Here is a 27,540-nt window from a genome sequence, read left to right on the forward strand (position 1 = left end):
CGCATGAAACCGTTGTCCACAGATGGTGCCCGAGGCCACGGGTCATCATCATTGTCAACTTTTTCCTCTGCTGCGAGCTCCCGCTGTCCATATTGGCCTCGGTATCACCAGCTCTAGCTTTTTGTAGGCAGAGTAGTTTCGGTAGCATGTTAGTTCATAGTTGTTCATATGTTAGTTCGTAGTTAGTTCGTATTCCTTTTGGTGTACCTCCCTTTAATCTCATTCATGTCACTTCTAGTAAACCAAACAGCTAACGCTCATTACTTCGTCTTCCAGACGGTAACGGCGTTTTTTTTTTTTCAACCGATCGCAAAGTGGCGCTGACAAATGGATATGTTAGTGACAAAAACTTCATTACGAAGTTATTCATGGTGAGAAAAACATGCAGTTCCTTATGGTTGTGTTTGTGGTGGTGGCACTTGCATGATGTCAACTCTGCTGGGGCACAGCCCTTCTGGAGTCGAAATGTGGCCCATGTAGTGAACTCTAGGCTGCAGGAAATAGCGCTTGTTGTCTTCATTGACAGCAAAGCCAGCAAATTTGTCACTTTTCTCTCGCAACTGACTGTAAAAGGGGCACCCTTTTTTTTTTTTGTCATCCTGCGGTCATTGCACTATAGCTGAATTTTCCTTGCAGCCAAATTACCGGTCTTTTTTTTTTCTTTCTCGGACAAATGCAGCCAGCTTTAGACCTTACGCTGCTCTCATTTCCATTGCAGCCAGCCTACAGTGCCTTTGCACCCGAGCAACGCCACCTGTCCAGGTATGAGGCCCCTCCTCGGTTCCAGAAGACCGAGGCTCCCCACCGGTTCCAGAAGTCCGCAGGCACCGTGAGCAGCCACAAAGCCAATCCCAGCACTAGCGGGCGGCACGAGGAAACCAAGCCCAAGGCCGCGTCCTCCGTTGCGGAGCAGCCGTCGGTCAGTGAAAGCCCCAAGCCGTCGGAGGGCAGCAGTAAAAGTGGCTGGGGCGGGCTTAGCAACAGCTGGGTGCCTTGCGTTACGAGAACGGTGAAAAGTGCTGCCGAGCATTGGGAGTTCGACGTCGGTGGAGGAGACACAGGTATGCACCACCTTGCACTCTCTCTCTCTTGCTTGTAGCCGCGCTTGCAAACACAGCGAGTGGAGTAGTTAAACTGGTTCGCTTCGCACTGGGCTGTTGTTTCAGCATGCGACATGAAGAGCTTTAGCAGGTCGTGACATTGCGTAGCTCCTCTGGCCACAGTGAAACCTCGTTAGCTCCATCTCTGTTAGTTCTGAAATGTGAGCAATGCAGACTGCTGGCATGCTGCCATCCAGCGCCCACGGTCTGTGGCGTTTGAGCACCTCTGGGTTCATGGTGGTTAGGTAATTTTGCTGTGGTTTGGGGACTGTTCAGTAACTAATCTTTCGGATGATTCATACTTTTTCTTAATTAGCTGGGTTTTACTATACATTTACACGCTCGCAGAAATGGCAACGCATTTATTGTTTCACAAACACTGAAATGTAGCGACAGGTTTGGGTGCTTGCACCGGAAATGTTACCTTCACCATTGAGTTGTTGCTCGTTTTGATCGTTAAAAGTGGGTCTTTCTTTAGTGCTTGCGGGAAAACCAATAACTTGCTTTGCTTCAAGTAGTTGATTTGGCGAATGGCGGGCTGACTATGTCCTTTGTATGAGTTGCTGGAACTGTTGCATCTTGCTGGTCTGTTCAGTTGCGTTAGCTGTGATTGGAATGCTGCGGCGACCCGCGCCATTTCATTAAAGGGACCCTGAAAAGCTCTTTGCCAAGGTTAGCAAAAGCCCAGGAGAGATCGGTATTCCATCACTTGTCGCCGCGCCGCAAAAATTGTTAAGCGATCTCCATCAGCACCGAAGATATCGCCGATTAAAAATGATGTTCCTCCTCTCCCCCACATACCACCCTCAACTCATACACGCGGGGCTCGCTCCGATAAAAAAAAAGAAAAGACTGGCCGATGCTCCGCCCATGCATACGTCAAGCAATGGCGCTCTGCTTGTTTACTTCCGGTGGTCGTAGACACAGGTGCGAAAGTGAGTGCGATTCACTGCGGTGCGCTGTTGCGAACGGCGTCGCAACGTCCGATCGCAGCTCGTTGCCTGCGTGCAACTTGCTAGGTGTCAACGACGAGCCGCGCGCGGCAGACGCAACGATGGGAAGCGGGAGCCAAAGCGAGCGCGGAGAGCGGCAGCGTCGTGATGACGTACAGCGTGCTCCTCAGGGCGCTCGGGGCCGAGCCACGCCGGGCCAGCCTGCCAGCGTTGATGCCGGCCGCCGGCGAGTGAAAAACGCGCTAGTATTGTTTGTTCACGTTTATAGCAAGCCCTGGAATAGATGCATGTCAAAAATGCATCACTCTGACGGTCGTTGGCCAATACCGAGCTGATCGTAAAAGTGATGAATGCGATACTAGCAAATTTCATCCCATAGCTAGCCGCTTTGGTGCTGCTGCGGCGCTTCGCCTGCCGCCTGCTAGCTCCGTTGCTGAAGGCGTCGTGGAAATCGAGTATATATTCTATTATGGGACGAGTTCGCAGTAAAGCGATGTGAAGAGTAGGCCTTTTGATATAGCGCAAGCGACTTCTGAAGCGCTTGCTTCAATGCGAAACCATTAGGCCTAGCGACGACTAGGGCAGCCTGGGACCAGCGCGCAGTTCGTCGCCCGGCGTTGCCGCAGTCGGTGTCGTTGCCGAAAGATCCACTTTTGAACAGACATGTTGTCGTTGCTCGAATCTAGGAAGCATCATCTCTTGTAGAATGGCTGTTTCGGCCGGCGTCAAAAAATGAGCTCAAGAGTGTCCTTGACGTAAATAATAAACCCTAGGCCAAGAAATGTGAAAATTGTGTCATTTTTGAGGATCGCTGACCAATACTGAGCTGCTGGTAAAGGTAACAACTGTGATACGAGCAAATTTCTGGCCACAACCGCCTTGCAGCTGCGCTGGCCTGACGTTGGGGTCCGGCTCGCCTGGCGCCCGCTCGCTTCGAGGGCTGAAGGCGTCACGGAAAGTGACCATACTATTACTTTATTGTGAGATGATGCTGTTGACTGTAAAGCGATGTGTAGAGTAAGCCTTTTATTATAGCTCAGGTGACTTCCGAAGCGCCGGCCGCTGCGGCTTCATCGCGAAACGAGCTATAGGCCTAGCGACGACCACTGCAGCCAGGCAGCAGCAGAGCTCGTCGCTCGGAGAGCCCGCGAGCGGTGCCGTTGCCGATAGCTCCCAACATAAGCAGGCATGCTTTGTCGCTGCTCGAGTATAGCTGGCAGTCTTTCTGATGACGATCGGTGCGGCGCGCCGTCGAAGTTTTCGCACATGTGTCTCCTGATTGCTGCTCGAACGGCATGGATCCGGAGCTCGAAGCGCGGCTGCGTGCAGCCACCGCTGAGATGAGCTTCGAGCCTTTCAGTACACGCCATACCGAGACCCACAGGGCGACGACAGCAGCGATGTATATAATTCTAGTACACTATAGCAGCGACTCGTCGGCGCAGAAGGAAACTCGCAAAGGCGGGCGCCAAGATTTCACGAGAACACATGCTTTTGTGAGCAGACGGATTTCCTTCTTTACCGGAAGTACCACATTAATTTCAAGAAATGCGCTGGATTCTTACCTCTGTATACGTGTGTTTTAAAAAATAATAAGCAATCAATAAAATAGTATTTCAAGGAGCATCAGTGCTCAGTTTCAAATGAAATATTGCAAAAATTGCGCGTGACGTCATTTGGCAGAGCCAATGAGAAGGGTCGCCCAGTCCATGGCCAAGGCTGCCCAGTTTACGTCATGTGGTAGGGGCGGGTAAAAACGCGCAGTGAGGTGTCGCCCTAATCGGCTGTGAGCGGCAAGTTTGAAAAATTGTTTGTAAATTATTGGTCCCACGCGCAGCTTTCTGAATCAGACTAGAATACTCGCAGAGACCACCTCTACAGAGTTGTTGCATTAAAATATGATTGAAGAAACCATTTCAGGGTCCCTTTAAGCCTGCTACATGCAGCTAGGAGTCGGTGGTGTTTGATGAAATTGCGCCAATGCTGGGCCAAAATGCCATTCCAGCAACCACGAAATGTGGCGAATCTGAGGTGGCCGCAGGTTACCACTTATTATGCACGAGCATGACTCTGGTTTCTTCTCTCGATGTGCGGCAGGAAAGATGACCCTGGGAGTCTAGCTTCGCCCCCTTTCACTTGCTAGCCCTTTCTATCTACTGCTAGTACATGGGCCGCCGCGGTGGCTCAGCGGTTTTTTGTGCTCGGCTGCTGACCCAAAAGACGCGGGTTCGATCCCGGCCGCGGCGGCTAGAATTTCTTTGGAGGAGAAATTCTAGAGGCTCTTGTACTGTGCGATGTCAGTGCACGTTAAAGAACCCCAGGTGGTCGAAATTTCCGGAGCCCTCCACTACGGCGTCTCTCATAGCCTTAGTCGCTTTGGGACGTTAAACCCCGTAAACCAACCAACCAGCTAGTACATGGCGTGCATGCTTTTTGCACATCTGCCTCGATGATGCTGGCAATATTGTCTGAAACGAGCACAACGCAAGGACTTGCAAAAAAAAAAAGAAACAAAAAACAAACCAAATTTCTTCTGAAGCGCCTTATACAGCGTTGAATTTTACGCTTGTCAGTCTCTCACCATCATCACGAGTCCCATAGGGTATGACCGCAAATAGCGCACCTTGGTTGATAGCCATATTTCATGGAGCTCATTCACACTTGGGTAAATTTTTCTTCAGTGACGAGGTTTCTATAAAATGTGTTTAGCTTTCCTTTGTAGCCATGTGACGGACCGTGGATGGATGCTGAAGGGTAATTATTCCCTTAACTGGCACTGTCAATTCCGAGCTTCCGGTTTGCTTGCTCAGAACCACCACGTAATTTGGACTTTCGGGGCAGAAAATGTGTTTGTAATAACAGGATAGGTTTGTATAAATAGGCGCATTCCTGCTGCAGCACCGTAGTAGTACTATTGATGCAGACTGCCCTTGCTCATCGTAGAACGATCGCTGTGTCTGGCAGGCTGTTCATTCTTTGCAGCTTTCCGTAATTGACCTCCTCCAATCACAGCAGGTTTGAGGGGGCCAATTAAGAGGGGATGCGGCTTTCAAAAAACATCAGAAGCAGAGTTGCAGACGGACAACCCTTGTCACACGGGCGTGTAACCTGCGGTTACGCCGCTAAACGCGGTTATCGCGAATAGAGCTCTGCGATCTCGGCTTACGTCTTTAACAGAGAAGGTAGTGTGCGAAAAGCGCACCAGCTGGCCCGCTTCAAGAACGTACTTTCTTCACACTAAGTCACGTTCCAAGAGCAACGCATCAAAATAGGCAGTGTGTATAGTGCTGCCGTCGGCGACAGCGCTTTTATGCAGCCTTCGATGTCGTCTGATGGCGCAGCAACAGCGTACAACAGCAACATCCCGCAGTGCTCAAGCTACGCATTTTATCGCCGTTACGCCGAAAAATGTCCGGTCCAGACATATGGAAAGTACGATCATCGTTGGCTAGGCTCAAAATCGTCGACAAAGTGCAGCGGCAAGTTTGGTGTGCGATCATTATTAAATACGGTATATCCCAAAAGATTTCCCCTGAAAACAGCTCAAACGTGACGTTAACAAGTATTTTTTGTGATCGTAGGTAGCAAAGAATTGGCTGCGATCTTCGTGCAAATTCCAGTTTTCTCAAAAGTGCATTTTGACCAGACTGCCCTGCTTGCAAAAGGATACAATGACAGTGGCTTCATGGATTGGCATGCGGTTTGTTGCATTGTGTTCCTGGATAAATTGTTTATGTAATATCGTTCCTGTACGTCTCAATTACTTTCTTATTTTTTGTCTGTCACTAATTTGACATGATTGTAATGAGCGCATATGCAAGCATGGATATAATGTTCTGTGTAGAAGATACTGAGGTTGATAAATATATTTGGAGAATGTCATTGCATAAACCTTTGCTGTGGCTACAATTTAAGAGTGACTTTAGGCTCCTGCCAAGCTTTGTTGTCAGTCCAGGCTTTCTGCAAGCTTGTATCAATGACGCACATGAAAGTTTGTCAAAACTATTCAAGATATCTGAGTGAAAATTTGTAGTTATTCATTTAGTGCACTTTCCAATAAGCGTGCCAGATTTCGTCGCTATACACTAAAGAATAAAAAATTTGCCTCTGAAAGCCACATTCCCCCCCTAACACCATGATGCTAGATTGCAGTCTTGTCAAAATTTTTAAATCTCTCGGGCTTTATTTTAAGCTTAAAAAAAAAAGAACAGTGCTAAAGTGAAAGTGAAGAAAGCTGAAGTGGGCATTTGTCAACATTATCTGCAGCTTTCTGTAATAAAATTTTGCACCAAATTTAACGAAACAAAGGTTATCTAATTGTCTGCTCGGGTGATGTTACCAGGCATCTGATGATGTTACTGATGATGATGTTACCAGGCAGGTGATGTTACCAGGCAGGGTGAGCTACCAGGCATCTAGCCTGTCGGCACCGTAGTCCGTCACCTGAACAGCAGAGTAGCAGTGATGGGTATAGAGTACTTGTCCGGTGCCTGCTTTGTTTTGTCAGGTCCAATCCTTGCTGTTGTGGTCATGGTTGGATGGAGGTGAAATGCAGAGGGTGCCCGTGTGCATTGTCAGCGCATGTGGAAGGGGCTGCGAAACACTGCTAGAAGGGACGCCGGCTATACATCAGGTGGATCCTTTGTCATGCAGATGCAGACTCAAAAAGAATTGCAGGAATCAGCACATAGGAACTGGAGTTATTCAATGAGGAAATTTAAAAATACAAGCAAACAAAATGCTGCCCTCAACTCTATTTTGGCGGGGCTTCCCATTTCGCTCTCCCAATGACCGCATTGGGAGGGGACCTATCAAAGCAGCCTGTCTGAGCATGTCGCAAAAGTTTGCACATCATTGTTGCCTGTTCGCTCTAACTCATTATTGCCAAGGCTGGCAGCTTCGTTTCCATGGTTACAACAACTATGTGGACGCCCAGCTGTTGGGTGCACGCGCGCTTGCTCGTTGCAAAGTGAAGCTGTGAGGTGCATAGACCGGAGGTGAACACAGTTGCGCCATGTGTGTTTCGTGGTGGGCTGCGTGGGAAAGGCGGCGTTAGCGGTGACCACAACTTTCTTGCCCAGGGGACTCCCGTTGGAGCACTCCTGGACCATCAGCGGCAGCCGCACAGAGTGGCTGTGGGGAGCCAGCCCAGCCAGTGGCAACAGTCACGGCTGCCAAGAGCCTGGGCAGCACTCGGGCACCAGAGCCGCCTGCAGTGCCACCTACGCCGGCTGTCACACCACTAAGGCCAGCTGTCACATCCAAGCCAAGCAGGCCCACAGTAGAGCCGGTCCAGCATCGCTTCGACCCTTTTAGGCAGCCCTTGAAACTTGACTTGATCCCATCGTCCTCAATGCTGGAGGAAACGGCCAGCACAGTTCCTGTCCCTGTGGCTTCTACTTCGGCAGCCCCTGTGACTCGTACTTCAGCAGCCCCTGTGACTCGTACTTCAGCAGCCCCTGTGGCTTCTACTTCAACAGCCCCTGTGACTCCTCCTACACCTGTTTCCAGGGAACTCGGTATCTCATTGCGGTCATCAACGTCTTCTATCACGACGACAGCTGCCTCCCAGGAGCTCGGCATTACGTTGCATTCTCTTAAAGCTGCTGCTGACAGGGCGCTAGCCCACTCTACCTCGCAACAAGTCCACATGTCAGCCACACTGCCTGCCCTTGTGGCAGCTCCCTCTGTTTCCAGGGAACTTGGCATCGCGTTGCAGTCCCTCACATCTGCTCCGAAGTCATTGACTATCTCTACTATCTCTCCCTCTCTGCCGGTTCATGTGTCCGCTACAGCACCTGTGAACCAGTCGACACTGATGCCTTCTCCTTCGGGCCCTGTGAGAAAGTCGCCAAGTGAGTGTCGATATCCGCCGCCAGGTCGGCCGTGTTGCTTTAGCACGCTGGCTATGGCAAACTCGGGCTCTGTTTTTAACTCTCTTTTAGTGGTTGGCTTGACAGTGTGCCAATTCTCAACTGCAGTATGATGACTTGTGCCTTGAGCAAGTCACCTGGTTGTGGCTGGATTCTTACTTTGGATGTTGTAAATGTACAGAATGGCCAGGAGTAGTGGAATTTCTTTACTGAATTGGACAGTTCATGGCTGTAGATATGTTACTGTGAGCACATCCAGATGTGCTTGCCATTTGGCATTTGACATTGTTGCTGCTATTTTTGGAGGTGGGCACTATCCTGAAGCAATGTGTCGTTTTGAGTGTAAAGAGTGATGGGTAATAAGCTGCCGAAACATCACCCTGCATTCCATTTAGTATTAGCTTTCAACTCTGCCAAAGCTGGCATGCTTACGTGGGCTGCTATGTTTGCACCTAAATGGTAGGCAGCCAACAGGGTGAAATAGTTAACTGCAAAGTCTATCAAGTTAGGAGGAGCAATAGTTGCACCCGACTACCATGGCAAAGCTTGTTAGCTCGTGACAATGTCTATGCATTGCGAGTTGCGGCGTTTAGCATTTCGTTTTAAAACAGAACCTCACTGTTGCGGTTTTCATGGAACCGTGAACAAAGCAGCCTTGTAGCTTAGTAGCCGAATTCAGCGCGTGGAAAAACTTCTACATCATTGTCTACCGCTCATGCTTATTGGGAATTTGAGAGGCTTTGTGGCTCTCGCGAGCAGCTGTGGTGGAAGAGTCGGTGGCGAAAAGAGTGCGAGTGGAACAGGTGCAGGGGAAGCATGCGTGCCACTCTGCTTTAGAGGCTGCCGCTTCATTTGTGATGTACCATGCGGCAATGCTGTCAGAGTTGTTATGTAGCAGCCAAGTTTGTATAGTATTGATTTCCATGGGAGTTAGAGCAGGACTGGCTGCAGAACCCAGGAACTAACATTGGGGTTCTACTGTATGCTCGGATATATTTTTATCGCAGCCCACACCGAGGCTTCGACAAGTCCGGCTCAAAGTTCGGGGTGCGCCTATTACGCGGGGTAAAATTTCCGGAAATTTTCCGACTCGCAACATTGAACATACCGCATAAACGCACTCGTGTAAGGGCCGCACCCCGTTTTCCCAAGGAAAATATAAAAAAAAAATCCGTGTAAGGGCCGCACCGAAACTTTCCACGACCCTCGCGGGAATAGCCTTCGAAATGCACGCGCAGAGGCCTCCGCGATCAGCTCCGGCTGCGCGCAACGGACGCTAGATCGCGGAGGCCACACGCGCTCAGGAGTTTCCAGACGCCGCCCGCGGAGGGCGCCCGAGGCCAAGCTCATCGTTTTCCTCCGCCGCGAGCGCTCGCAATCTTCGCCATCATCACCAGCTCCAGTTTTTTTTTTTTTTTGTTGCTGTCAAGTGCCGGGATCTGCGGTAGCGCGTTAGTTCATCGTGGTTTGTGGCTTTGCCGCTGAGCGTTGCTGTTTTAGCTCGACAGGCAAGCACCTTAATAGCTACACGGCTGGGAGTTTGCTCTCGAGCACGGCAAGTGTGTGGCAGGTTGGAAATTCGACGTGGCCGAGAAGTGCGGCAGTTGCGACTGTGGCGTGCCTAAATTTTCATACGCGACTCAAGGCGGCGAGGTTTTCGCGGGCCTAAGTAGGGAATGTTTCCGGCTGGAGATATAGCTTTCCAAACAGACGTTTAAAGTGAGCATCCCTGAAAACTGTGTGCGGCTGTTCCACGCGATGTCGTATGTGCTGTGGGTCCGCAGCAGCTGCGACGGCAGCAGCACCAGTGAGGATAGTAGTCAGGTCAGCAAAAACTTTGTTAAAATAAAGATTGGGGGGCGGGCGGCGTCGAGGCGTCGGCTTGCAATCGTATAAATACACGATTGATCACTGTGCCGAGTTCGGGGTGCGCCTATTATGCGAGTGCGCCTATTATGCGAGTGCGCCTATTATGCGAGTGCGCCTATTATGCGAGTGCGCCTATTATGCGAGTGCGCCTATTATGCGAGTGCGCCTATTATGCGAGTGCGCCTATTATGCGAGTAAATACGGTAGTCGCCTGAAAGCAGCTGCTAGCAGTGGCCACGATTCAGCTTTCTGCTTGCAATACTAGGTTGTTGAGAGCCTTCATTGCACTGTTTAGAGGCCACTCTATTTTCTTTTGGGCTTGTTTCATTAGTCCGTGCTCTATACGTGCCACAACCAAGCACTTCGCAGCGTGAAGCTGGTGTGAAACATTGGCAGTGTGTCAGTCTCTGCAGCACAGGTGCAAGCGCAACAAAACTGGCACAGTATGTCAAGGCCCAGCGGTGTTGGCTTTTGGCTTGGCACCATGAAAACAAATGCCCCCTGGGCTGGAGGTTCATTCTTCCTTGGTGGCTTGCAGCAGTTGCTTCTGGATGCAGCAAAAATGCGGCTTGGCTCCGTTGCAAGTGTTTCGGTTGCTCACGGCACTTGGCGCACGGGCCATTGAAAAGTAGTCGCATGCTCTGCCGCACCAGCTTCAGCATAGTCTTGGTGCCAGCGTTGCTGCTCCCCCCTCTCACGATTCTTCCCCGTGCCATGCCAGCATCTGCAGACGCGCTGCAGCCGAGCCGACGGAGTTCGATTGAGCCGGACCCGCTGACGCCCAACTGCCAGCTGGTTCTGGCGTATGCGCGCCGCGAGGGCCTTCAGCACATGTACAGCACCATGCAGCACCGGAGCCAGCACAAGAAGGGCCCCCTGGTGTGGCTGGCCGTGCTGCATCTGGGGGACCAGAGGTTTGTGTCATATCCCGAGGAGACGGCCACACCCGAGGAGGCCAAGGAGATCGCAGCTGCGCGGGCTGTGGTGGAGCTTCGACTGCACCCTCAAGGTGGGTGGTCTGGGCAGTCTTTTCGGGGGAGAAGTGGCTTATTGAGAAGGGGTTCTTTGTGAACAATAACAGTAAACCTCTTTTCAACCAGGTAATGTGGGTACTATTGGGGGACGCTCACGTGGTGTGTACCGTGTGTGTTACAGGCCACTGCCATGCCACTTATCAGCAGCACCTGCTTTTGAGGTGGGCATGTAGGAGACCATTTTATCTTGTGGCATGTTTGTTGGGTCATTTCAATCCATGGTGCTCCTGCTTGGCAAAGATGCCGAGGGGCGCTGTGCACCCTCTTTTGCTCCCAGCCAGGTAACATGGCGTAAACAAGGTGCATATTGAGACTCTAGTAGGTGTGGGACTTCGCGTCATGGAATTCAAACCATCGTCGCTGTGCGGAAGGAACCCCTTTAGAAATCGGCACCCTAAAGGTGGTAAAGTGCACAAGCAGTTCGCTTTGCAGCAGTCAAGCGCCTCTAGCATGGGAGCGTCACCCAGCCGCTTAAACACCATCATATCGTAGCAAGGCTTCTGCTTTTGTCTATTTCTGTGTTTTTTGAATGTACAGTGGAAACTCATCGATACATTCCTTGTTCATATGCACAGAATTTAACCCAACTCGGTGAAAACCTGCAGTTGCCAGGCACCCACTTCACTTGCGATTCATGCTTGCCCTGCCACTTGCTTGTGCAAGTGTTTAGTAGGTATAGCGAGGCTTTGTGAGCTGCTGCTGGCAGGTATTTCAGTTTGAGGTGGTAATGCTTGCTACTTTCATCACTGGTGCTGCGCTGTGCGATTGGATGGTGTCATGTACAGTCATTTGCTTCCATGTCCTGCGCAGCTGCTGCACAAGTCTACCCAGTCACACCGGCCTCGTCTGCTGAGGAGGTGGCCGCCCTGGTGAACAATATAGCAAGTGTAAGTGTGGTGGTCCACAAAGCTAAGAGTAGTACTTGTAATTATATAACGGATTTCAGCACTGGCTTGCATACGAGTTGTTTCCTCTTGAAACTTGTCAACAGCCTCCTTGCCCCGCTCTTCTTGCCCTACAGAGTAGGCTTCTTGTGGGGAGGTCTCTGATTGATTGGGGCCCAGTGCATCTCTAATGCACATCGTGAGACGTTTTCTGAACCTGATGTGGTGGCTTGGTGGATAACTTGGTCGAGTTGTAGTTCCTGAAATGCAGTAGGCCATGTGCACATTTAAGAGCCCCGTCATCATCTTCAGCCTAACTACCATATTTACTAGCGTAATTTGTGCACTTATTTTATTCTTTAATGATTCAAAAAGGGGATGCCCAAGTTAGCAAAAATTTTGTGAACACGTCCTAAAGAACGCTACGAAGGTCATAACGTGCAGTTCATATTGTATATTGCTTCCGGGCAAAAAAAGTTGACTCCAGATATGACTCATACCCCCTCCCGCCCCGCCCTATTGCGCAGCTCAAGGCAATAAACATGTGACAATACAATCGCGAAGCCAGCAGTCGAAGACGAATGGCTGGCTGAATAGGAGCAAACCGAGCAGTGGACTGTACGGTAGTTTCGGAGTCCGGCACGCGCACAATTGTTCTTAGGAGAATAGCGACCGCCAGTGCTAGCGAGCCGGGTACACTGCACGCAGTTTGTCCCCTCGCCACTCTCAGGTTTTGCAACTGCACGTAGCGAGGCGGCTGCGCAGATCTTCCCAAGGCTGCCTTTTGAGCTTTTTTTTATAAACCCTGTTAAAGAATTAAGGGTGCGCAAATTACGAGAGTGCATATGGTAATCTCTCCACATCAGGACGTAGGCCTCTCTCTCCCTTGCCCCTCTAATTAACCCTTTCTGTGCAAGCTTTTGCGTATAATCCAGACATTCAATGCCACTCTCTCTCCTGCAGTTGGTAATTGCCAAGCCGATGGGGATTCTGAAAGAAGGCGTCGGAATCCTGTATGAACAGACGTTTGGGGAGCAGCTGCCTGCGGGATGGTTTGAGCACGTCGCCAATTCAGGGCGTGTCCAGATTGAGAGGTGCGTTTCCGGTGGTGGTGTGTGCCAGTCTGTGTGGCATGGACTGTTGTCTGTTGTGCCCTTTTGTCAGACTGCAGGTGAATGCCCTGAGAAAGAGACGAGTGTGGTGTGAAGGTCTGATGTCATGTGCGAAACATGGGCACCAGTGCTTGGGGTCACGATTCGTACCTGCGTCTCACAGGGAAGGCATCCGACATTAAATGCCGTGGGACAGTAAATGAGTCTCACTGAGCAGATTGTAAGTGAAATGCAAAGTAGCCATTGTCAATTTAGCTTGGGCACTAAATTCGAATTGGTACTTGCTCAGTGAACAAACTGTGGTAGAGTGGTTTAGGTTCATAAATGTTAATGCAGCTTCTAAAAGCAATAAATTCGAATTGGTACTTGCTCAGTGAACAAACTGTGGTAGAGTGTGTTTTAGGTTCATAAATGTTAATGCAGCTTCTAAAAGCACTAAATTCGAATTGGTACTTGCTCAGTGAACAAACTGTGGTAGAGTGTGTTTTAGGTTCATAAATGTTAATGCAGCTTCTAAAAGCACTTTCGCTTCCTGTGCCTGATGACATGCTAGTGTTGGCAGCTTCAAATGAAAATCGTTATGGCTTTGGTACTGTCGTAATGACTGTTCTCGTAGCTTTGGGCATGTGCTAAGCCAGACTTGTTAAATGCCTCGCCATGACTAAGATGACTTGTAAAGCTTCAGTGATTGTGAAAGTGCAGTATGGTCGAAACAGTGGCCGGGTCTTTCTGTGCTGGCTGAGTGTGTCCGTGGAATACAAAAACCAACGTGGTCATCATTCAACGGTGGAAGTGCTAGCAATGCCTCTAATGCTTGTCATGTTGGAATGGCTGTTAAAGGCGTGGGTGAAGGGATCTGCAACACAGCTATGTATAAATTGGGGAGAATTTGTTAGATGTGTTTGGTGAGGCTATACCCGATGGGTGCAAGCTGTACTTGTGAAGAGACAAAGCGTTTGGCAAACTATTTTTCAAATTGCCAATCTCAGCTCATGAAGCTTGTGTTTTCATGTTCATGGCATAGCTGCGATTTTTTTGTGTTGACTAAGGAAGGTTTGTTGTGACATGAATACTGAGATATTTGCAAGATGATGGTATTGTAGCTGGATAATTCAGCGAGTAGGTTTCAGCAGGAGTTGATGTGATTGTTGCATGTTAAGTAAAATCTCGTTACAAGAGACATGGTTACTAGAGAGACTTGGTTATAACAGACATTTGAAAGTGGTTTGGTTGGCTTTCCTATATTTGCCGCGTTAACATCATCGCATACAAGAGACATGGTTGCAAGAGACGCTCTGTTACTAAGGGCAACTGTTTTTGGGTCTGTAAATTCTTCACTATTTAGAAGACACCCATGCAACGCGGCCGACATTGTACCAACTCGTATGCGCTGCAGTTTTCATTTCCTTGCCTCGATTCATGTCACACATCACGTAGTTGAGATTACTGTCTCGCTGCACCAAAATTGCTATATCACAGACTGTCCTCATTGAGAGATCGTGAACTTCCTCCTCAGCTACTTCACTGTTACAGCCCCGACGATGTATTCAACGCGAATGAACTTATTTAATCCAACTCCGCAGTGTTTTTAGAATTTTTGGTGACGAGAGACCTTGGTTATAAGACAACCTGTCTCGAGTCCCTTGAGTGTCTCTTGTAGCGAGGTCTTACACAGCTATTTGTTCATGAAGTAGGGCAGGAAGTTTAGCCGTCAATTTTTGTTCCCCCGCTTAATACCTTAGTGCATCCACTACAGTTAAACCTGGATGTAACGAACCTCCGTATATGGAACTCCTCGATATTACAATGTTTCTCAATTCGCCAACGCAGCCCCCATTGAAGCGCGTGTATTTGAGACCTCCATGTGACGAGGGTGTTGCGGCAGTTGACTCTGATATCAAGAAGTGGCTACGCCATCTATATGTTAAGTAGTGCTCAGTTACTCGGCATTTGGTAGAACCACGCGAATGTTTCGCGACTGTAGAGCACAAACTGACATGCGAGGAACGCCGATCACAACGAGCGACCGTAGTTGACACAACGCAATGTGCTCCAGCGCCGTCGGTGCATCTCCGGCGCTTTCTCTTTTAAAACGCCGTACAACGTGTCATTACGACAGTTCACGCTCAGGAGCAGTGAAAAATGATAGGGCAAAGCAAATAAAACGACGGAGAGAGGGAACATGCTGGTAGAAAGAAGCACATGCCTCCTCAGTCGGTCGTCGGCGGTGGTGCAGCGGCACGCGTTCTCTAGCCCAGCCGTGGCATTGCGCGAGTCGCGGTGGAGGTGGCGATCCCGAACGTTTCTCCGTGTTTATGATATTGAGTGATGCTGTTTTCTGTTGGTTTCCGTTCTGCAGTGTTCTTTCAACTCTTCTCGCGAAAACTGCCTGTAATGAAAACGTGGATGTAACGAAAAACTTTTTTCAATTCCGTTACAACCAGGATTAACTGTACATGCCGTAGCGCACACCTGTGCAGCAATTTTCTTTGCTTATGATTTCCATTACCGCATCCAGAGGACACCACCTCATCCTTTACCCATTGGATGACGTCAACCGGAGTTGTCCCGCCCAGGTAACTGACCACCTGTTCTGTGTAGACTACTGAAGTGTCATGACTTGTTTTCTGATGGCTGGCTGAGCTGAACCATTTCATTGAATGAGGAACACGATGACAGGTTGTCAGATAGGTACTAACCGTATAAAATCGTGTGAGGGCCGCACTCTTTTATTTAAATTCTGGCGTTAAATTTGAAGGTGCAGCCAATCTGTTTTATATTTGAAACAGGGGATGCGGCCATTGCAAGAGATCATATGGTCGTCTCACCATTTTTGTGCTTTGCTGGTTGCTGGTAAAGGGAGCTTGCCGATAAAACAGGTTCACACTTTATTGTTCTGCAAATCTCATTACCTCGCTGTGGACTACTGCTGCCCCCGGAGATTTAATGCATGCTCTTACTTCCTGGTGATGTTGGCTTGGTGCCTGTGTGCATGTTTTAATGCTGGTGTTAGAGCAGAGATAGGCCACTTGTTCTTGTGTGTATTTGCTGATGGCATTAACGGGAAGTGCGTTTGCTGTAGCTTAATGGGAGTCACCACGCAGGGCGGTGTACCATTAGGTGCATGCTTGTGTGTCCTGGGCACCACCGGATCGAGATGACTTCGTATCTCTGAAAATTTCCGCAGAATGGTGACGGCGTGCTGAGCGACCTCAGCAGCAGCTCTGCAAGCAGCTCTACAGGGGAGCCAGGCACAGCCGCCGACTATGTCGACGTGTTTGTGACCTGTGTCACGAGTACCGACAGCGTGTTCTTCAGGTTCGTCGACTACGACGTAAGTGCAACTTGGAGTTCTCTCTGTAGTACGTGATGTTGATCTGAGCTGTACGTAACTTGGCCGAAAAGGGTTGCCGCGAGCTTTATTTTGCAATAAATGTAAAGGACTGGGTGGTGGTTTGTGTTGCTATGTACTGAAGGTGCAGTTTGGCCTTCAGGCCTGCTTGCTCGTCATGTGAAGGTGTTACTTTTACCCCAAGCTTGCATCTTGCAGTGTGCTTGAGAAAGACTTGTGTGTGGTGTGTTCACACGTGATGTGCAGGCATCGCCACTGGCGTGGCAGTGTTTTGTCTTGCAAAGGTCAACTGACAGCCAGTCGGTGTCGCAAAGAGCATGTGCATTTTGTTAATCTGCCGTTCTTGGACAGGCGCAGTACAACCAGCTTCTTGACGACATGGCTGCCTTCTACAATGGCCCCGCGGGAGCAACAGTCATCCGAGGCGCCGTCGAAGTTGGTGAGGGGAAGCTGTACGCCGCATTGCACGAGGGGCGCTGGCTGCGAGCGCAGGCTGTTGCTCTGCACGACGAAGGACAGAGGGTGAGAGAGCTTCTCTTGGGCGGCTTGGCTGCTCTTCTCTGTTGTTCCTTAAAGATGTGCTGAAGTCAGGGGCCAGGGCGGCTTACTGTCGTCCATTGGTTTGAGTGGCTTGCATGTTGTGCTGCTATCAGCAACTGTCCCTCAGCATGCTGCAATGCGCTGGCTTCCCCTCTGTAGCGTGATCTCACCGCTGCGTTGATAGCAAAGGCGTTGACTCTACTGCCCACTTTGTTGGTAGCTTGGTGAATTTACAGTGGGACATGAGGAGAGTCCATTTAGGCAATGGGGGTGGGGGCAAGGTTTGTGTGGTGAGCGCCCCCCCCCTCAGTCTCTTCCTCAAGATTGCGGCTACAATCGCCTTAACAATTTGATTGCAAGCCCAAAGCAGATGTGTTTTCTTCGTCGGCTGTGTTTCATATGGGCTGTGCCACTGCATTCCGGTTCCTTTTGTTATAATTAATGGCTTGGCTTGTGTTACGAAGGCTGCTCTGCAGTAAAATGATAGAGAAGGCTTAAGTTTTAATTCTTGATCAGTACACTGAAATTTTCGTTGCTTACCTCTGAGCGCCATTTATTGAAATGTTTCTCTGGTTTTGCTACTTTTAGTCACTGAGCGCTTACTACCTTTCTGCAGCAAATTGATGCAAGGAAGCTTGTTAGCATATGTGCAGCTGCAGTGCGGTTGGAAGTTGGTTTGTTCACACGAGCGCCGTGCGTCAAGAAGACAAAAAAAAAGAAGGCAGCTATTTTTTCTGCTAATAGGCTTGGGCAACATGCTTGTAGCCTTCAGTTATAAAAGTGTCGCTGGGCGTCAATGTTAGTGTAGGAGCTCGTCAGTAAGTAAGACTGACCATTGCTATGTGTCGGTTGTAAAGGGGTTCAACTGGATTTAGAATATGCACAAAGAGGAAAAGTGCCCGCTGAAGATATCAAAATTGTGACTTAATAATGTTGCTGAGACCCGCTTCCCCTTTAGTTTTTCATGTTTCTTATTTTGTGAAGTGGCTGTGCAGTTCTCATCATCATTGCTCATGCTCGCTAGTGGCCCTCAGTTTACAAGCCAGCTGTGTTGGCCTTACTAGCCCAAAGCAGACATGGCGTCCCATGTTGGAGATAAATATTGCTATAAGTCTACAAGAACGTGTCATTCCTTCCTGGAAGCGGCACTTGATTGCTTTCGAAAACATTCCCAGGACCGATAGTGATTGGACATACTGGAGCATATTGCCACACTGCTGGCACTCTGCCGGCGCCACCTGGTGGCCGAACCTTGGCTCCAGGCGCGTGGCCACGCGTCGTCTTCGTTCGGCATGAGCTCGGCAGTTCGGCGGGCTTCGTCCTAGGAAACGCTGTGCTTCCCGCTTTTCTGCTGCGTGTGTCGGTGACATTTGGGTGGTTTCGTAGTTTAACTGAAAAAATAAAGTATTTGAAAGTGATGTTCACTCAAGCGGCATTTTCCTGCACTACAAGACATCCTTTACTGTTTTTTTTTTTTTGCATAGCTGGCTTGTCGTGAGCGAAAAATGTGGTCCTGGCGTTTTTTTTAAACAGGGCAGCGCTTAAATGAGTGTTGGACTGGTTGACATTCCGCTCATCTGGGCTTGCAGGTCGAGTGTTATTTTGTTGACGACGGCATCACCAGCTTCCTCACCCCAGGAGCCCTCTTGGAGTTGGATGATGCCTTTACCTCTCTTGCTTATCAGGTGAGGGTAATGAACGTGGTGACAGTGTCTTCTCTCGGCGAGTCGAGCCCAAAGGGGACCGAAAATATGTTCGAATGTTGCAATTTACAAGAGCCTTTACAAACCTTTTGCAGTTCGCAGGACCAAAGCATCAGTTGTATTGTTGTATTGACTGGGTTGCAGGGAAAGGCTTTGGTTCTGCCCTTGAAGGGCTTTTGGGGTTCCCCTGGCACTCAAGTATACATGCATACCTCAACCCTTGCCCTTTCTTTTACCTACTTTATTTTGGGGCTGACTGTTTTGAAATGGCTCATAGCAAACTGTTGCAGTGTACAGCCAGTCATTGAATTTGGGCATTTGTTGAGGGGCCATGCAGCTCTGTGTATGTTAAACAGAAAGGGATAGAAGCCAGGAGGGTTGCCTAAGGTCAGAAAAGATTCAGAACGCCTGGCATGTAACAAGCTTTATTACGTGACACCTTTTCGTGTTTGACTTGTCGAATTTTCAGTTAGGATGTTTAACTACAGTTGGAGCATCTGGCGGTCAAACATACCTGGTGTGGCTATTGCAGCTAAGCAGATTAAGAGACCGACTGCATGTTGTTCTGCGAATTTACTGTTTGTCTACTTAAACGATGTGCTCCATGGGCTAGCTCCGAGAGGCCGACCTTTGTGTGAGAGTGGGATTTTGTGCTGACGTGGGTAGTGGTGGAAAGTTTTGACATTTCGCCATGTTCTCTTTGTTGCTTGCAGGCCATTCCATGCCAACTTGACGGGCTTGTTGAGTACGCAGACTGCGACGGTGTGGCTGACATTGTCAGTGATGTGCTCCTGGGAAAATCTCTGGTTGCGGAGATCATAAATATGTGAGTCAGGGACTGTGGGCAATATGCATTTGTGCATGTGTTTGATATGTTATTTACATAGACATGTGACCTCTGTGTGCCGCGATAGCTTAAAAAAAAAAAAATCAATCTCTACTGTTGTGGTGTTTGCTGTTAAGTTTCTAGAAGTAATTGGATTGTGGGATGCACTGTGTGCTGTTGTCTTTATGGCGAGGAGGAAAGGGGTGTGGGGGGGGGAGAGAATAAGGTCTTGGACCAAAAATATTTATCAATGGCTGCACTGTTCATTCAGCGAACATGCATTTTTTTTTGTGTGTGTGGAGATTCCAAATTATGCTATTTAATGCCTAGACCTGTGCGAATATTCGATGATTTCAAATATTCGGTCAAATAACAAAGTATTAGATATTTGATTCGATCCGAATGTTTGGCATTCGAAATCTCGAAGTATTCGTCTCGAGCGAATAATGTTTCTGGACTGCTTGCTTCGCGTCGTTTCAGTTTAATCTACCGTCCTCCGGGATTGCACCGCGGTGCACACAGGCCTACGTATTAATGCTAAGCAAGTCCTTGTGCAGTTATGCAGTGTGTTGTGTAACATTTTTGTCACGAGCTTTTGAAATTTTGCAGCAGGGAACTTGATTATTAGTATGCTGCATGTTTTACCTTGTACAGTAAAAGCTCGTTAATTCGAAATCGCTTAATTAGAACCGCCGGTTAATTCGTACTGATGCCCGGGTCCCTGCAAAGCCCTATGTATATCAATGGGCCAGAACGCCCGATAATTCGAACGTACCGGTACTCAAGTCGGTTAATTCGAACTAGGAGCCGGCAGCCGACATTGCATCTCGTAAATAGAAGTCGCCTCGTAACGAGTACAATGCATTGAAATGTTTTTGTTTTTTTTTAATATGAACAGCGATGAGAATAAATAAGCCAGCGCGCATTTTTGCGCGCACGAGGCGAGCCGCCAATTTCCTTGCTGGAGCCTCCGGCGTTGTTGTTGTTGCGACTGAGGGAAGGATGAAAAGGAAAGTGCACGGGCCTGCCGATTGGCTCAGGCCGAGCGATCACCGCTGCCGCGTGCAGATAGAGGAGAGTTCAAAGATAAGAGGAAAGAAAGAAAAGAAAAGACGCACGTACGCCGCAGCGGACGCTGGCTGAAAAAACAGATAAGCGGCCGAAGCCGCGCTCGCTCATTGCTCGCTGCACACCACTCTCCGGCGCATGCTGTAGCTGGTTTCAGCAAGCCGTTTCAGGTTTTCGTTGCGCTGAGGCGGCTGCGATCGGTGGAATGCACGAGTAGTCTTGTCGCATTTTGCATCAGCTTGCTCGTTTGTGTGGTGTCTCGCCGCTGACGTCTCATCGACTGTGCCGATCATGGCGAGCCGTGGAAAATACTCGGCAAAGGATTTAAAGACTAAAGTTGAAATATTGCAGGCGGTCGAACGTGGTCTCTTAACGAAGACAGCGATTGCCGAGAAGTATGGCATCAAAAAAGCACGTTGTCTACCTACATCAAGAACAAGGACTCTATCATCGATGCTTACCAAAAGGAGATTGAGCCCTCGCAGAAAAGACTTAGGACGTCAGCTCACCCCGAGATGGAGACTGCTGTCATTACGTGGATAAAGGATGTTCGCAGCAGGAATATTCCATTAAGTGGACCCATAATTGCTGCGAATGCAGCGGACTTCGCCGACCAAATGGGCATCAGCGACTTCAATGCATCGGAAGGCTGGCTGTCTCGTTTTAAGGCCCGCCACGGGCTGACGTTTAAGAACGTCTGCGGAGAGGCAGCCGCAATCGACAAAGAAAGCTGCGAAAATTGGGTCTCAGGTGAATTGAAGGAGTACCTTGCCGATTACCCGCTCAGCGATGTTTTCAATGGTGATGAAACCGCACTTTATTTTAAGTTGCTCCCAAGCAAGACTGTGAGCTATAAAGGTGATACGTGCTCGGGCGGAAAGCGAAGCAAGGAAAGAGTTACCGTGCTAGTGTGCGCGAATGTGACGGGCACGGAACGGTGCCGCTTGCTCGTGATAGGCAAAGCAGCGAAGCCTCGTTGCTTTAAAGGCGTGAAGACTCTCCCTGTTGAGTACACTTCGAACAAGAAGTCGTGGATGACGCGAGCAATATTCACGGACTGGTTGCGCACACTAGACAGAAAGTTCGCGGCACAGAATAGAAATATTCTTTTGTTCGTCGACAACTGTTCGGCGCATTGTGACATCAACGGACTAAAGGCGATTCGTCTGGCATTTTTGCCAAAAAACACTACTGCTGTGCTGCAGCCTATGGACCTCGGGATTATTAAAAATCTAAAGACTCTGTACAGGCGCCACCTCCTAGAGCGGATTCTTGTATGCATGGAAAGCGGGAAGCCGTATGATGTCAACCTGCTCGGAGCTTCCCACATGCTGGCAACATCGTGGAACGCCGTCAAGGCAGACACTATCGCTAACTGTTTCCGCAAGTGTGGCTTCAGTGAAACCACAGAAGCCTGCTGTGTCACAGCCGACTTGGATGTTCAAGTGGATCAAGGTGATTGCTCCATCGTGCTGGACCCTGCCTACTCTGTTTTATCGGAGGGTGTGGACTTCGAGAGCTTTGTCGACGTAGACAACGGCGTGGAGACAACGGGGCCTTTAACTGACGCCGAGATTATCGAGGCTGCGTCCAGTCAGCAGCACGACTCACGCGCGGCGAGCACGCCTGACAGCGACGACGAGTCCGACAAAGAGGACGATCCGTTGCCTCCTCCGAGCGCATGTGAAGCAGCATCGGGACTCGATCTGGCTGCGCGCTATTTCTCCACCGATGAGAATTCGGATGCTGCGCTGGAGATGTTGGGCAAGCTGCAGACAATGCTTCTCGAGTCGCGGCGAAGAAAGCGCAAACAAATGCAAATCACCGATTATTTTTCATGTTGATATGCTTCGATCATTATTCTTTTGTTAATAAACATGTTTTTGAAGCATAAATAGTGTCATATTTCATCATTAAGCCTGACGCTCACGTGGGTACATTTATCATTAGTTCCAGGCGCATAAATTGATTGGATATCTTTATTTCCTTTGGTGTTTGGACTCGCATGATTTTAATACCCGCAATCGCCGACCTCAAAGAGTAGTAGTGCGTATTCCTCGATAACGATCCCAGATATGGCTATTTTGGCTTCGGCCCTAGCAGCCAAATGCAATGGCCATTTTTTTTTTTTTTGCCGCCCGCTCGTTAATTCAAACTCCGCTTAATTCGAACAATTTTTCAGTCCCCCACGAGTTCGAATTAACGAGCTTTTACTGTACAATTAAACCTGGATATGACGAAACTGAAGAGAGTTAGAGATTATTCGTTAAATTCAGGTTTTCGTTACTTGCTGTTTTCGCGAGAAGAGTTGAAAGTGCAGTGCAGAACGCAAACCAAAGTAAGAAATAAATGTAGGTGAAATCACCTTGAAAATGTGTACAGAAAACAGCGTTACTCGATGTCGTAAACGCGGAGAAACGTTTCGGGATCGCCGCTGCTGCCTCTGCCGTGACTCGTGCAACACCGCTACGAGTGGGGTGGGGAAGGCGGGGGTGCCGCGGCTGAGCTAGAGAACACTCACATCCGCGCCACCTGCGTAGTTGCATTTTTTTTAAATTTTTTTTTTTTGCCACGTGCTGTGTGCCAAACCGACCAGACGCGGCGGCGCATAGTTCGAATTATCTGAAGCGGAATGGACTCGCTTTCAAATTAATGGGCTTTTTTATACACAGATCCCTATAGAGCTTGACGGGGCAATTAGTGTAGTTCGAATTGTCCGAAAATTTGAATTATTGAGGTTCGAATTAACGAGCTTTCACTGTATGACATTCCAAAAGAGAAGGCGCCAGAAATGCGCCGACGACACTGGAGCACGGCACGACGTGTCAACTATTATCACTCGTTGCTATCGGCGTTCCTCTCATGTGAGTTCGTGCTTTACCGTCACGAAACTTTCGCGTGGTTCTACCAAATCCTGTGTGGCTCAGAACTGACAGATAGTGTAGCCAATTCATTGCATCAAGGTCAACCACCGCAACACCTTCGCTACATGAAGGTCTAAAATACATGCGCTTCAATGGGAGTGGCGTTGAGGAATTGAGGAACTTTGTAATATCAAGAAGTTCGCTATATGGAGGTTTGCTACATCCAGGTTTAACTGTAGCATTCCATCTGTTCAGGATGGAATGCAAGCAGTTCCTAGTCACAATGGCAAAGAAGGTCCTTGAGAAGATCTCCGTGAGGTTCTAAGCGGTTGGAGGTCTTTCTTTGCTTGACCCGTTTCAAATGTGCTGCACGCCTGATGAGTGCCTGGCAGGCCTGACGAAAGTGTTGGTGCCATGGTCGGGGATGTCATACTGTTTGCTAAGGGAAGCTGAAGGCACAATGTGTGCAATAATCGAAGCAGATTTGTCCATTCGCACTTCAAAAATTTATAATTTCGCAAAGTTTATCGATGCATTACATTCACACCTGGAATATTGATATTCCAAGTGCTGTAAAATTACTAATGAGTGTAAAATGGAAGAGTGGTTTTGATTATTCCACTCTTTACTGACCATACTATGTAGCCATGGATTAAAAACTATTTATTGAGCAGTTTTTTCTTGCACTGAGATACTAATGAATGACTATTTAAAATTATCTTGTGAACAGACTAATTTATGAGAAAGGTAATTGCATAGCTGAAATCGGCATAAAAAACTGAGCATGGTGATATACTTTCTTTAGGATTGGGCTAAAAATAAGGAAAATAGGTCAAAGACCAGTGCCCCCCCCCCCCCCCCCCCCCCCTAAATATACTGTGTCGCAAGGGCCTTGAAAGACTTTGAGTATCCTTGAAATTTTTTTCTGTGTACCCTGTGCGAACCCTGCTTGTGATTTCTTTTAGTTACCTCCAGTATTTGTGTTTTAGTATTTGTGTCACCCCGTTGTGGTGGCTGAGTGGTTACGGCGCTCGGCTGCTGGTCCGAAAGACGCGGGTTCGATCCTGACCGTGGCTGCTGGATTTCGATGGAGGTGAAATTCTAGAGGCCCATGTGCTGTGCGATGTCACTGCACATTGAAGAACCCCAGGGGGTCGAAATTTCCGGAGCCCTTCACTACGGTGTCCCTCATAGCCAGAGTCTCTTTGGGACGTTAAACCTCAATAAACCAATAAACCAACCCAGTATTTGTGTCAGTGACATGAGTGTAGTAGCTGCCTCCTCCTTGCGAACCCTTTCTCGTTCTTTCTGGTGCTGCAGAGAGGAGCCGATGTCCGTCGTCATGCACGACACGTGGGGTGCGGACGACTTGGATCTCAACGATGTCATCTTCCAGCGGCTCACGGGTCCCAAGCTCCCTGAAAAGGGATGCGTGGGCCGCTGCCACCTGAGCCACATCCGAGGGGATGGGCTGATCTGCATCCAGATGTGTGGCCCAGGTCTGAAAGTGCTGAACAAATTCATGAGCGCAGTCAACGAGTACTGCAAGGTGAGGGTTCCATGCGTCTTGGCGCTTTCTAGGACAACCTGCATCTCGCGAGTGGGAGGGTTTCTAGTGTGTCCCACATGCATGCAGCAAGGCAGATTCTGCATTCATTCTGACCTCATTCCTTGCTCATTCATTCATTTGTGATTGGACCTCTTCTACGCGTTTGTCGTGTTCGTTTGTCGTTTGCAGTTGAGCCCCACTGTTGACTTTTTCACGGGACCTCAGAAAAACAAAATTGAGACTATTGTGTCAGCCTATTGTGACATGCTTTCTGTCACGCGTCATAACACAGTATTACACTGACGACAATGTGGAACGCAGGAACGGGCGCCTAAGAGCTGCGTTCTAAAATGTACCAGCGAAAAAACGTAGTAGCCGGAAAGTCCGCTTTAAAAAGCTGAAGAGCGCAGCCATACCTCTTCCATGTTGAAGTTAGGAGTGGACGGCCCTGCACATCCGTGGGGACGAAGCTTGAAAAAACATTGACAGCGTTTTTTCTGTGCTTAACCGACTGGGTGAGGAGAGCTTGCATAGAAATGTGCGTGAGGTGTAAAAAAAAAGAAAAAAGCGGTCCCCAAATGGTGTTGGCAGTTCCGAGCAGAGATCCACTGGCAGATTCTTCTGAACGTCATGCTGGAAATGTGTGTGTGTCGTTGGGTTGTCGGCTCGCAAACGTTTGCCTGCAGCAGCCCACTGTTGAGTTGTTGGGTGCCTGTGCTCCATATCTTGTAGATTTCACCAATGTGTCTGTTTGTCCAAAGCCTCTCTCATAGTCTGAGTCGCTTTGGCGCATTAAACCCCATAAACCAACCAAACCAACCTCTCTGCATTGACCTTGAGTTTGCTCGGGAAGCGCAACCCGAGTCCCGCAAGCCCTACAGGTGGCAGCACCTGCCATCGCAGGGCAATGGCGCATCGCTTCACTGCTGCACCGCTGTGCCAGGAGGGGGGTACGAAGACTCTCCCAGGGATCTATGATTGTCAAGCAGGGAATGACCAATTCCGCTTATATGGGCACTAACCCATTAACGCTACCACATCATATCCTTAGGGCGGAGCTCAAGTCCAATTTTGCCAGATATTTGTCCGGAGCCTGCTTGACCTTGAAAACCGAGCCTCGAACTGAAGCTGAAGTGAAGACCTGACTGTCATTTGGGCTAACCGCACTAAATCGTCTGCCATTTTTTTTCTCTATTAATATTTGCAGGACGCCAGCGAGCCAGTGGACAGGCCTGAGTTTGGCAAAGTCTACGCCTGCCGGTACAGGGCGGACCTCGTGTTCTACAGAGCCGTGCTGGCCGCTCCCGACCCGCTCCCATCTGGCGAGGTATGCTCTGGCACTCCTCTCAGTTGTGGGGTTCCTTGTCACCACTGCCTCTACAGCAGTGTCCGTTCACTTTTCTTGGCTGTTGTGAGAGCCCACAGGGGCTTAATAAAAAGGGGTCGAGCGCACCGAGGACAACTTCATCTGAATTCTGTCCTGGCCTCTGGGATCCGTGCCCAAAAAACTGTCGACGCTTTGCAGTTTACTTGCGGAATCGATTGGTGATGGCAACACGGGTGTAAATTTTTTAAAAGTTTTTCTGCGTTATAAAAGCCCAGTTTTCAGTGCAAATGGAGTCTGTTTTTGGAGTGCAGCAGTCGATCAATGCACTTTCCTTTTGGCACGGATCTCGTAGGCACGGATCTCTGCACTGCCCTCTACTTGATTATGTATGTCTCCAGTGTTCCTTTAACCGTGGTGCATTGCGGGGTGCAATTTATTTCTGGAAACCTTAGTGTCGGTGACAGGGTCACAGCTGCTGTGAATGGCGGGTGTGGTACGAATTCATAAAACTAGCTGGAGTGCATCGTGTACAACATGGAGAATTCCTAAACTTCAGGCATCTCGCGCTCATGTGCCTTATACACAGGTTCTTGATCTCAAAATGGCAAATCTATACTCAGTTTCACACGCAGTAGGCAACACTGCCAAAGCTGGCACGTCTGTTCATGCAGGTTCAGTCCACACCCAAAAAATGGTTTGCCATACGACCAAAGTGAACACAAGCATATTTCACTGCGACAAATCTCGGATACCGTCACTGGCAGCCTCCTGCACTTATTTAACACATTTTAATCCTGCGACTCATTGAGAATTTCAGCAGTAAGGTTGATAGGCGGCGGCGTGATACGCGGCTGGTAGGGCGAATCGCTCAGACTTCATCCGCGCCTAAAAAGTAGTTCACACACAGTGAAAATTATAGCCACAGGCCCTGAATGCTGAGCACCCCATAGCTAGCTATAACCATGATTTTCAGTGCTAGCATTTTGCTTTATTTCGCTCTTTTTCGTCCAAACACAGACTCTTTGAGAAGAACGAATGATGAGAGGCGGAGTAACATGGATTCGCGGATGCACTACTTCCGCAGCCTCCACTGCATTGCCTGCTATGTGGGAAACGGAGTACAGTAAAAGCTCGTTAATTCGAACTTCACGGGACCGGGAAAAAAGTTCGAATTATCCGATGTTCGAATTATCGAATTACGGTATATGTAGGGTATTTACTCGCGTAACGAACCCACTCACATAATGAACCCCCCCCCCCCCCCCCCCCCCCCCCGATTATAAGAATCTGCAAAAAAAAAAAAGCGTCAGTCGTTAATGCTTCCCTCCGTTTGGCACCGTCACGGCCCACAACGCATTTCTTGGCGGCGCGCCAAGATTCTGCGCAGCGATAAGTGATGTTCAGCATCTCGGCGCGCCGCCTGCGCAGCATCTCGGCGCGCCGCCTGCGCAGCGCAGGAGAATGTGCCGTAGTAGATCCTTCATGC

The 27,540-nt window shown here is 49.1% G+C and overlaps 2 protein-coding genes across 6 annotated transcripts in view; both read left to right on the plus strand.

Moving 5' to 3' along the window:
* The window catches only part of LOC149370682 (uncharacterized), a 58,118-nt gene that overhangs the window by 18,367 nt on the left and 12,211 nt on the right, over window positions 1–27,540 (plus strand). For all 5 annotated transcript variants that reach the window (XM_089562820.1, XM_089562816.1, XM_089562831.1 and 2 more), the window contains 12 exons: window positions 719–1,061; window positions 7,135–7,908; window positions 10,517–10,804; window positions 11,640–11,716; window positions 12,677–12,807; window positions 15,344–15,401; window positions 16,013–16,159; window positions 16,529–16,699; window positions 18,307–18,402; window positions 19,134–19,246; window positions 24,499–24,727; window positions 25,935–26,054. In XM_089562820.1, the coding sequence (XP_089418946.1) occupies window positions 719–1,061; window positions 7,135–7,908; window positions 10,517–10,804; window positions 11,640–11,716; window positions 12,677–12,807; window positions 15,344–15,401; window positions 16,013–16,159; window positions 16,529–16,699; window positions 18,307–18,402; window positions 19,134–19,246; window positions 24,499–24,727; window positions 25,935–26,054 (2,547 nt within the window). The remainder of the gene's footprint in view (window positions 1–718; window positions 1,062–7,134; window positions 7,909–10,516; window positions 10,805–11,639; window positions 11,717–12,676; window positions 12,808–15,343; window positions 15,402–16,012; window positions 16,160–16,528; window positions 16,700–18,306; window positions 18,403–19,133; window positions 19,247–24,498; window positions 24,728–25,934; window positions 26,055–27,540) is intronic.
* LOC149370683 (tudor domain-containing protein 7A-like) overlaps window positions 1–27,540 on the plus strand; it is a 239,297-nt gene that overhangs the window by 18,350 nt on the left and 193,407 nt on the right. The gene's annotated exons all lie outside the window — the stretch shown is intronic.

The sequence above is a fragment of the Amblyomma mixtum genome, chromosome 1 (genome assembly GCF_055824585.1).
Source record: "Amblyomma mixtum isolate Tamu chromosome 1, ASM5582458v1, whole genome shotgun sequence".
NCBI classification, from domain to species: domain Eukaryota; kingdom Metazoa; phylum Arthropoda; class Arachnida; order Ixodida; family Ixodidae; genus Amblyomma; species Amblyomma mixtum.